The sequence below is a fragment of the Sardina pilchardus genome, chromosome 23, assembly GCF_963854185.1.
Source record: "Sardina pilchardus chromosome 23, fSarPil1.1, whole genome shotgun sequence".
Lineage (NCBI taxonomy): Eukaryota > Metazoa > Chordata > Actinopteri > Clupeiformes > Clupeidae > Sardina > Sardina pilchardus.
In genome coordinates, this window is record NC_085016.1 from 15,636,933 (window position 1) to 15,648,883 (window position 11,951).

Below are 11,951 nucleotides of genomic sequence, written 5' to 3' on the forward strand. Positions count from 1 at the left end.
ACTGAATGCTGCTTGCCTCACTGCTACTACTCTCATCCTCCTGTCTGTGTGTATACTGTATGTGTCCACTTGCATCACTTGAAGAGCACTGGTCCAACGTAGGCCTATGTTTCACATTTGTATATGGTAAAAGGGTCACCATATCTTGGTCCTACGTGATCATCATCTGCATAACTGACATTTGGTTTCACCTTGGTTGACATTGCATGGCGGGAGAGTTACCTGACTGCTCTTGAAGATTCGCAGGCTAGCCTACTTCAGTATGGGACTAACTTCATAAATGATGAGCACAGCACACAGGCACACAAACACTGTGTCAGATTTTATTGTCAGAGGCACAACTGCAAACATAGCTGTAATTCACAAGCTATGGGATGAGGTAGAACAGAGTGTTTGATAACCTGCACTTGTTTTTGGCCCATGTGTACAGTACAAGCATGCCCCCAGGATTGTCCATAGCAAGATTTCATTCGATTCTAAATTCTCTGGGATGTTCATAAAACTGGACACTCAGGTTTTACACACCTACAGATTCTTCTAGTCCTTCAAGGGAAGGGCAAGGCGGCTTGAGAGCTATAATGAACAGGGAGCAGTTGCATCACCACCTGGATTTCATGCCAACACTCCCATGTTAAAGATGTAACAGAAATAGCTAGGTAAGGAGAAAATGATATCCACCTCTGTACTTCTGGGATGTTCCTGGTCATATAAACTCATCATTCAGCAATATTCAGTTAAGAAACTATGAAATGAGCAAAACCGTGGAATCCTCTGTCTGTACTGAGGGAAGTTCCATCCACCTACTGTATTCATGTCTTAACAGGCTAAATACGAGCATACCTGGCAACACTTAAGATTTATACAGACGGGCCTACATATAAAGCACATAGGCAGGGTGTCTTCAGGTGGTGTCATCTGACAACTCTAAGCTTGCACATAACATACTGCCATGATAAAAGGCATTCTGGCACACTGTATAAAAACAAAAGCTTTTTGATATTGTGTTATTCTTTCAGACTGAAACTTAGAACTATAGATATTGCCATATAAAATTTGTTTAATACTTCAACAATCTTCAGATTTGATTCTTGTCAAATGGACACTCTAGTTTGCATTGAGGGTCTAAGATTTAGACAGAATATGAGCTGATTAAATTCACATCTTTTCCCAAAAGTCTCAGGAGCTCCCTCTAGTGGATCGACTCATATACAGCATCAGTGTGACACTTATGTTTTTATCAATATCTTTATGTGTGTGCCTGTGTGTGTTCCTTGGTGTGTGTGTGTGTGTGTGTGTGTGTGCGTGCATGTGTGTGTCTGTGTACATACATGTGTGTTTTGGTGACAATTCACTTTACTAAACATGTTCTAAGGGAGCCCATATTTATTTGGAATGTAATGTTTTCTCAACGGTGTGGTTAAGAATCAGAGCACATTCCTTTCAAATACCTCCACCATAATTGTGGCTTGGTTGCGAGTGATAAAAGACTGGAGCGACTTTGGAATCCAGCTGATAGGCGAGAGAAGAGTCTCTGCTCTCCCTCCTGAGTTTCTGTAGTTGTTTGGGTTTTTCGTCGTCTCGCTGGCTTAACACTGATGCGTATCCCAGAGTCAAGTGTCGTGTTTATGTTTAGGCGACAACTTCTTATCTCGACGCACACGATAAGAAATGCCTCGGATTTCTTCACAGCGCAGAAAGCCTGTTGACGTGTTCATATCAACCGTAAATCCAACCGAAAAGCCACTGTTTGCTCTCTCATTCGCAGATGAAAGTTTTTTTTTTCCTTCCTTTTTTTCTTCTTCTTTTGAGGCACTTAGAAATCCTCTGATTCCTGGGCTCACACCAACTTAGTTTTGCATCAAAGCTGAGGTAAGCCCTACGTAAGTGTATGTGTAATCTACTCAATAATCATAAACAAATAACAACTTTAAATGGGCCACTTGGCTTTGCAAGGTCAAATGGTGAGTAAAAGAAAAACTCTGAAAAGTCTGAAGTCTTTTGCCTCTTCTGATCTCACATCAGCAGTGAAAGGAGTAGGAGAGGCAGGAGGAGTGTCATGCCAGACGTGACCAGCAGGGCGGGGCTGTGACTGTCCTGTGGTTGCAGTCCCCGGTCGGAGCAGGGCTTGGTGGGCTTGGTGGGCGAGGCGGGGGTGCTTGCGGGGGTGCTTGCGCTGGAGTTGATGCTGCGCTGGAGCCAGAAGTCGTGCTTCAAGGCCGAGTACTTTTCTGGCCCGTAGGGGACATACAGGGTCTCGATCAGCGTCTCGTGTTCAGGAAAGGTCACCTGTATGGAAAGAAGTTAATGGCCACATGAGTTCACATTCTCCTTAAGAACACTGAACACTAAAGCCTTAACACTAACCATTAAACCCACTTTTAAGGATGATGCAACAGGAATGAACTGTGCCTAACCCTTGACTCTGAACTTGACTGAGCATGACTCTGCAAAGCTGTTCACTTCTCTGCACTGAGCAATGCACCACTACATGCCTTGCTGCTCACAAGAGAGCGCCCTTGTGACGAAAGCACAGACTGGGGGACAAGTCAGGGTGCAAAAGTTAACTGAACCTGTACCACCCTGATGTGGAATGCCAACTAGTGGAACACAAACTGATGTGGATACACCGATATTTCTCTATGCATTTTACAATGTATTTATGCTTTTCATCTTCTTGTTCAAGTCCCAGAAAGACTATAGCTAACACCAATATGTACTTAATGGGTGTCTTACATACAGTACAGTACACACAAACACATTGCTGAATCAGACATATGCTGCACTATGTATTCAGAAAAAGATGGTCACTTTTCTGCTTAAAAAAAAAAGCAAGGCGCAGCCAGCAGACAATATGTGAGGCCCTCTGGGCACATAAGTAGCGCTTACTGCCCATACAAAACAAGAGAGAAAAAAGACACCTCTCACTGCAAAACCAGTCTTCTGTCTGTCTGATCACTGCCTGAGAGGACACAGGGGCTTGTGTTACCAGCCATTTTTCTCCCCTTGACAAGCCTGTCAGCTAAAATCCCTGAAGCAACGCTTACGGTGCTGTAGGGACGACCCTTTTATGTCTTCAAAGCTTACACACACTTATCCCTGAAATCTACCTCTTATGTTGGTTGTCATTGGGTTGTTTTATAGCTTGTAAGAGTTGTCCCAGCTCAATTTGAAAGACAGCCTGCCATTACTTAGACACTTTATGAGTAAAAGGTTGATAACCCCTCACCGGCGTGACCGACTCCCTACTGTGAGAGACTGAAGAAGAGATGCATGTCTGATCTTTGCAGATATTGACAGAAATACCTCTGTAATACCTTTTGGGTGGACTCAGTACTCAAGTGCAAGCAGTGTATACTGTATATACGTGTGTGTGTGTGTGTGTGTGTGTGTGTGTGTGTGTGTGTGTGTGTGTGTGTAAAATCTATCATTTCCATTCATTCCATAGAGAACATCTTGAAATTCTTGTGTAAGAAAAAATGGAATGAATGATAATTAATTGACTTTGCAGGCAACACATATGTGATATGCATTATTCCAGACTCACGCTAGCCTGATGTATTGTATTCTCACAGTTTTTTAGTGGGTATATCATTGAGTCTTTCATAGTAGCAGAGCTCTAGAGTACTTAGTGTAGGTCAGGAGGAACATTGGAATGGGAAAAGAACTGAAACAGTGTGGACCATTTATGAGCAGGACGCCTATGTATTCACTCCACTGCAAACATTCCTACATCCTGCTTATTTGTTTGTCTGTCTCTTAACGAGCTCTCTGCTATTTACTAGTCCCAGGAGTCCAGTGGGGGCCCATGGAACACACAGGACACGCCACATCTCCAGAGAGACTGCCCTCAAGGCTTGCAGCAGAAAGTCCAGGGAGCTTGAGACAGGGACCCAGCGCTTAAAATGCTCAGCATGGCGATCCCGCAAGGCTGTGTAAAGTAAAGTAAACATTTCTTTATGAAGCACGTTTTCTAGCACAAAAGACCAGTCAAAGCACTGCTTTACACTGCTTGTTTAGTGTGTGTGTGGGTGTGTGTGTGTGTGTGTCTGTAGTCTGTACCACAGCCTTGAGGTCAAATCTTGAACTTAGATTATTTAAAAAAAAAAAACATGCAGACACACTGACCCTAAAGGGGGGGTGAGGTGGGATTGGGGCAAAAGCACCCATATGGCCGTAATCCTCCGGCCTGCATTAGACAGGCCATGACCCTACTGTGTGCTAATCTGCTCTCTGAGGTCGGCCCACAGGCCCTGTAGTGCGCTCACAAGACTCTTGTGTAGTGGAGCTGCTAATACAGATGGCGGCCTCACACTTTGGGAACGTTTCCTCCTCAGTAACCAGGTTTATTTTAACTGATGTATATTAACCAATCAGGGCCCATTTGGACAGTGTCATTTAGTCTGTGTGCATGCTGTGTGCATGCGAGTGTGTGTGTGTCTGTGTGTGAGTGTGTGAGTGTGTGTGTGTGTGTGCACAGCACACTGATCAACTTCGAGGGCTTTTTGAGTCTGCGAGCGATTCCGCAGCTCCACACATTTCATTACTCCTCGCCGAGGTCCATTTCCTGGGCTAAAGTGGGAGAAAATGAGTCGATTCTTCACGGTACCGTGCACATTCCTCCGGCATTTGTTTGCCAAATCCCTGGGCCAAGGCGAAATCCCACGGCGTGACTTCCCCACAGACCAGCAACACACACACACACACACACACACACACAGCGAGGAAGAGACAGCGGCACAGCCAGACTGCCCTCAGACTCAATGGACCCAAGCTTTCCCTCCCTGATCTCTCCTTCTCTCTTCCTCTCTCTTTCTCTCCCTGCCTGATCTCTCCCTCTGTCTCGCTCTCTGCTTCTCCTATCCACATAGAGATGGAGGATTTGCTTTATTATGTAAATATTTACTGAATAGGATTTTTATCTTCAAAGGAGTAGAGAGAGGGATTTCTTATGGCTGCTGTGTTTGCTATGATTCCGTGACTTTAAGTGTATTGTTACTTCCTTAATGACTTTCTGGGGACAGGATTTTGGGATGGTGTACAGTAAAGAGACCTTGACCTTTATAAATGTTCTCTCTATCAAAACAAAATGTAGTGGATGTGCGGCTTGCCTGAATTTGAGTTTATCTATATTCATTATTAATGGCTGTGTTCTTTGAAAATAAGATTAATTTGAATGTTGTCTGTTTATTGAAAAACCCTGTTAGTGTTCCTCTTTTAGTGGGCCCAGTTTTTGATTGTAAACACTTTGCGTTTCGGTCTTCAGTTAAACCCCCCATCCCTTGTGTGGTAACACTGTAACTTCCACCAGCAGGCCACATGAGGGCGCTCTCTCACCTTGAAGGTGTAGTTCCCTGGGAGCAGCAGGCGGTAGTACTCCCCGTCGGCGCCGCTGCGGAACGGACACAGGTTCTTCCGGCCCTGCACCTCCACCACGGCGTCCCGCACAGGGTTCCCGTTTCCGTCAAACACCTGACCTTTCACACCTGACGGAGAGGAGACACTTGAGTCCATCAAGGTGTGACACCAACAACAGCACACACACGCACCGGGTTTGTACTCCTAAGCGTGTAACAGTGATACAACACTATTAATAATAGATAAGTATCTTAGTGTTTCTCTTTGGTTAAGATTACTCTACAAAAGCCGGATCTGAAGACTTGCTAACTGAAGCAGAGAGACTTAGAACACCAGACAATTCATAACTTATTACATCAAAACACCCATATGATCTAACCCTCAACATTTGTGATACTTCAACTTTGATGTATCACAAAGCCATTGTACTCTTGAGCATTGTGAACATCATTTAACAATAAGGTCATATGACTGTGAAATTCTCTTGTGAGGAAGTGTATTCTCTTACACATCAATCATATTACATTAGATATTGTATTTTGATTAACACTGAACACCACTAACATAAAAGAGGTAATATTTGAAGCAAACACAAACAAGTCTGACAGGGTTGGAGCTCATGGTGTGGGACTAAAGCTGTTGTTCATCCTCTCAGTTGGCCTGGGGTCAGCTTGGCTTGGAGATGCTCCAGGGATCACGGTGGGATTGTTGTGGCCCTGGGCGTGGGCCCTGCTGAGTCAATGACCCAGACGGTTACATTGTGTAAGCCAGTAAGTGTGATAGGTCCCTGGAGATCCATGCTGGACGTCAAGTTTGAGCATTCTTGGAGCTGTTGGATGCAAGCGCTGTGTGTCTAACTGGCATGTATATATTTGTTCATTCATTTCCCTTTCTGAACGAGTTTCCTTTCGCCTGCCTGTTTTATATCTTGACTAACTCCCATTTCTTTGAAACTGTAGCCCACGTTTCCCTTATACATATGTAATTCCCAGGACGCAAGGCTCACTCTTTAGTTGTTGGAAATTGGGTGGACGTTGTTTACTCTTCTGAATCTGACCTTTGATGCGTGTACTAGTCACTCATCTGTCATGAATGACTGGACAGTGTGTGTCATCTAGAGCCGTCTGAGGCGTCTGGCCAAGCCTCGCGCTCACAACACTAATTACGCATAATCTTCCACTGTCTGTCCAACATGGACGGGGATACAGGGTTGGGTTAAAAGCACCCTGTGTCTCACTTGCAGAGTAAAAACCTCATTGGGATAAGATGGATGAGTTCAAAACAATGGCAGTGCACTTGAGTTGTGAGTGAGTGTGTGTATGTGTGTGTGTGTGGGACGGGTGTGTGTGTGAGAGTGTGCGTGTGCGTGCATGTGTGCGTGTGTGTATGTGTGTAATAGACGGTATAGATAAACCATAGTTAGTCATAGTTTAGGGATCTTGATCATCTAAAAAATATGTTTATTTTATTTCTAAATATTTGTATATGTGTATGATTAATGTACAATTTACACTGTTCATTTTCATTTAAATGTTTATTCTGTGAGTGAGTGAGTGAGTGTGTGAGTGTGCGTGTGTGTGTGAGAGAGAGAGAGAGAGAGAGAGAGAAAGAGAGAGAGAGTTAGGGTGAGTTAAATGGTGCCTATAAAGCTATATTTAACTGACAAACAAAATTGTGCCCGAGAGGTTTTCTTGTAATACTTACTTAGTCAGATGCCCAACTGACACTGAGGTAACAGGCTTTTTAAAACTACTAAAACTATTGTAGTTGTTAAAATACTGTTGAAATACAGATGATTGGTATTGTTCTGCAGCACTGTAGCAGCGATCCAGATGGATGGTGTTGCAGTACAGTTGAGCTGAGATGCCACATTTTCATGTTACTTCATGACTGGAGTCTTCTGCTGCTCTGATGCCAGATAGGCACAGGGGACAGTGATGGGGAGTTGTACCACAGATGGATGTGGCCTTCCCATGTCTCTCTCTCTCTGTGGGTCCACCATGATTTGGACTCTCTTCATTAGCTTTTCTTTGAGTTGGTTTTGTGTGAAATGGGAATAGTCCGTCCTGTCAACATTATTGATTTCCAGTGTCACTGCATTTCTAAACTGTTGTGTGTCATTTTGATGTCCTTAACAAACAAGTTTACTGGGCTGGGAAATCTTAGCTTGTGAAGTCTTCTAACGACCAAGCTGAGACACAGCATACTGTACACAAAAAGTCAGGCAGCGCCTTACTAAGGCCTCCACTGAACTTTCTGTGTTCGACAGGCTTCAGCAGTCAGCGCTTTGATTTCTTTGACGTGTTATGTTTGCTTTTTAATTCATTCTAATTCATTACTAACATACTGTACTGTATATTACTTCTAGCGTCTTTCTCCTTAATTACCTCCGTCAAGAAGGAGGTTATGTTTTCATCTGTGTTTGTTTGTCGGTTTGTTTGTTTATCTCTCTCTCTCTCTCTGTCTGTTTGTTCGCAAGATAACTCAAAAAGTTATGGATGGATTTCGATGATGAATTTTCAGAGAAGGTCTGAAATGACTCAAGGAAGAAACGATTACATTTCGGGAGTGATCCTTATCACGGTCTGGATGCAGGAGGCGGTTATGTGTTCGCTTGGCAGAGGTTTGCGCACTCTGAGTCCTTTTCTAGTTGGGTCATTCCGTGTCAAATCAGATAAGATTGTTGCTGCACCGTCTCAGATTTTGTTAAAACTTTGTGTATATCATCAATGGGTCCTAAAACCAAGGCCTGTGAAATATTTCTGTGGAAATCATCTGTCTTCATATCTTTTTTAGACCTTGAAATTCTTTCATTTTTGCAGCTTGAAAAACACATGCCATGTCTAGGCATTAATATCTTGACAAATATGTTCCCTAGCCTCCCCAAACTTTCTAGGGTGGAAGATCAACTCATAATAAGCATGTGTAAACAGTTTAAAGTCTGTACTAAATGTCTCTTGACTCTCGAAAGGGCCCTCAATTTTGGAAAAACGTGCATTAAGTGTGATATTTAGGGTATTAAAAAAACTGTTTATCTTTTTCACTTGGTATCAGTCACTATTTCCTCTTCAAATACGGCAGTTAATTAATGTTTTCCCACAATTTGAAGTCTCCACGACAAATAACCATGACAATAATAACAATAAAACAAGGCATGTTTGTATTTTGTGTCATTTTCATGTAACTGAAATGCTATGTGGGGTAGGTAGTAGGATCATGAAAATCTATGTGGAAATAGAAAAGTATATGTACATGTAGTGTGTAAAGTTCTAATATTGCATCCAAGCCCCGTTCACAGAATAAATGCATGTAGTTACAGGTGTTTTGGTAACACCAGAATAAACATTTACAATAAAAAAGGGACGTTTGGCACCCCCCTCTGGCGAAACAGTAGCATTTTGCTACTTTTACAAGGCATTAACTCCGGTAGCTATTTGAATGGAATGGAAAGGCTATATTTTACTTCTCGTATTCAAAAAGAAGCAGAAATTCCTAATAACTTGAAATTGAAAAGGATGCCAAATCCACCGAATTATGTACTTGAAATGATGTTTTAACCATTAATCTAAAATAGGCCTTTCATTAGTTGGTGGCTGTGAAGTTCTCAAAGGCCATCTGAATATCTTCATACGTACTGCCGTCCTGTCCTGGTAGTGGCTGGGGCTGGCACAGCACACAGCACATGAATGGCAGCTGGTCCACTGGGGTGCAGGAATTTGACCTTGTAGTCCTCCAGCTCCTCTGACTTCTCCAAGGCATACCCTACCCACCATTTTCCATCATAGACACATATTGCCCTACCTGCACATCATGCTGCGGTGCCTGAGTGGCATGCTGAACAGTGTAAGACGTATGAAGATATTCAAATGGCCTTTGAGAACTTCACAGCCACCAACCAATGAAAGGCCTATTTTAGATTAATCGTTAAAACATAATTTCAAGTACATAATTTGGTGTATTTGGTATCCTTTTCAATTTCAAGGTATTAGGAATTTCTGTTTCTTTTTGAATACGAGAAGTAAAATATAGCCTTTCCATTCCATTCAAATAGCTACCGGAGTTAATGCCTTGTAAAAGTAGCAAAATGCTACTGTTTCGCCAGAGGGGGGTGCCAAACTTCCCTTTTTTTATTGTAAATGTTTATTCTGGTGTTACCAAAACACCTGTAACTACATGCATTTATTCTGTGAACGGGGCTTGGATGCAATATTAGAACTTTACACACTACATGTCCATATACTTTTCTATTTCCACATAGATTTTCATGATCCTACTACCTACCCCACATAGCTTTTCAGCTGCATGAAAATGACACAAAAATACAAACATGCCTTGTTTTATCCTTATTATTGTCAAATTCATTTGATTTGGAGACTTCACATTTTGGGACAACATTAACAAAGGATTATATTTCTATAGAAAAGACTCATTGATGGCAGGTGTGTCCCAATAAAAAAGTTTTGAGACCCTCAATATCACTTTTTTTGCATGTTTTTTCAGAAACTAGGGACTTCTGTACAACCAATGAGACTGTGGTACAAACATTTAATCATTGAATCTTACTGAGAACATGCTTGTCTTCCATTCTATAAAGTTTAGTCAGGCTAGGAATTATACTTTTTAAGATATGAGTACCTTAACATGGCCTCCAAGATAAGGTCATTTAGAGAGTGTAAAAAGGCAAGGGCAAAAAGACAATGAAAACAATAGAATTGAACAAAAATATTTTACAGATTTTAGTTATGGAACCTAAACATTGTGTATACAAACTTTGAAGAAAATCCGAGTCGGTGCTGCAACCATTTTCCTGGATTTTGTCTGATTTGACACGGAATGACCCAGTTGTGTTTGTTTTTATTTGCAATTATTTATTTCCACTTTTATCCCCTTCATATCTCCTTTTATACTATCTTATTCCTTTAGTCACACATGTTTACCTTAATTAGGAACTTCTGTTGTTTAAAACTATGCAACACAAATAAGAGTGGGGTGACTTGAGTTGGCCATGGAGGCTGGAGGTGGCCTGTGGGAGGCCTAACTGTGCGTTCAGACCAAAACCCCGTTTTGACGACTGTGAAGCTCATGAAGCCACGCTCACGCCCAGAACGCCTTTTGACGGTCTTGGTGTGAACACACAGTAAGGGACTTACCCAGGTGCACCTGCTGCATGTAGGACATGAGCGCGGCGCGGTTGGCGTCCCAGTAGCCGGGCAGCTCGCGCTCGGGCGGGAACTTGCAGCAGGACAGCTCCAGCGTGATCTCCAGACACTGCTGCCTCACGTAGTTGTAGTCCTGCATCCCGCCTGCACACACAAGGGCACACGGGGGACAAGTTCACATACAGGACGTAAACCGTAGTTAGTCATAGTTCAAGAAACTTCAAAAAATCATCTGAGAACCAAAACAAAATGTTTACTTTGTTTCTAACAAATTCGATAGTTAGTCATAGTTTAAGAAACTTCAAAAATCATCTGAGAACAAAAACAAAATGTTTACTTTGTTTCTAACAAATTCTTGCTGAGGCAAGGTTTGTATATGTGTACGGCTAAATGTCATTATTCTGTAGCATTTTATTTAGTCTATCACTAATATTGTTTACTTATTTAGGCTACATGACTCAAATTTGAACTGTTGATTTCCATTCAAATGTTTATTGATGCCATTGTAAGTTGCTTTGGACAAAAGCATCTGCTGCAAACTATAAACATAAACACAAACAATCATTTTCACAGTTGCCATTTGCAGCAGCCATAGGCTACATATAGCGTATGTTGGGATTCAAAGGCATGCCCTAAGACTGCCCTTTCTGTTTCAGTGAGGGCAGCTTTTCATTCTAAACACAGTTGAATGAATGAAACTGGGGGGGTATTCCAAGTATGTGGAAACCTGGGTAAATAAGTGGTAAACCTCCCATAACAAGAGCCCAATGACATTGTTTATAGGAGAAGTCGTACCGCTCTTCTATTAGGAGGTTTACCACTTTACTCTGAGTTAACTTACCGAGGTTTGTCACTAAACCACGTACTTGGAAGACTCCCCCCTGATCTAAGAATAACATTTTGTGGTTGTTGTGATCTCTGTCAGCTGCTGGCACTGACGGGTGTACCCACCTGGCAGTTTGTACCATTGGTACCCGTTGGTGATGCCATGGGGGAAGCTGGAGTCGGAGCAGGCGTTGCCTTGGTGCATCTGTGCGTGGCTGTAGGAGTACGTCGTTGCCAGGTGGATGAAGACGTCGTTGTCGGGGGAGACGCTGGCACCCTCCTGTAGTTCGTTTCCTGTTTCGGGTAAGAGTCGAGTTTTTAGTACAAGCAGCGCAGTACTGTTGAATGGCATTGACAAGACAATTGGGTTAATCTGACTACTGAACTATCACCACAAAGTACAGACAAATGCCAAACCAGACGTGTGTCAACAAGGAGGGGTGGAGGCTACTACATAGCGTGATCTTTGGCTTATCCAGGTCAATTCAGAAGTAAACCGCTGATCTTTGAAAAAAACATAGCATCTATCGTTTCAAAAGTGATATGTTTTTTTTTGGAGATTCTTCAGAAAATCCTCCTTACGTTACCTGGGTAACCCAATAACTTCACTTG

The 11,951-nt window shown here is 42.5% G+C and overlaps 1 protein-coding gene across 1 annotated transcript in view; it reads right to left on the reverse strand.

Moving 5' to 3' along the window:
- Positions 1–315: 315 nt before the first annotated feature.
- cpm (carboxypeptidase M) overlaps positions 316–11,951 on the reverse strand; it is a 38,738-nt gene continuing 27,102 nt past the window's right edge. Inside the window, exons 6-9 of the mRNA XM_062527897.1 lie at positions 11,466–11,633; positions 10,506–10,658; positions 5,335–5,483; positions 316–2,286 (exon numbers count right to left, since the gene is read on the reverse strand). Of these exons, the coding sequence (XP_062383881.1) occupies positions 2,014–2,286; positions 5,335–5,483; positions 10,506–10,658; positions 11,466–11,633 (743 nt within the window). The 3' untranslated portion in view covers positions 316–2,013. The remainder of the gene's footprint in view (positions 2,287–5,334; positions 5,484–10,505; positions 10,659–11,465; positions 11,634–11,951) is intronic.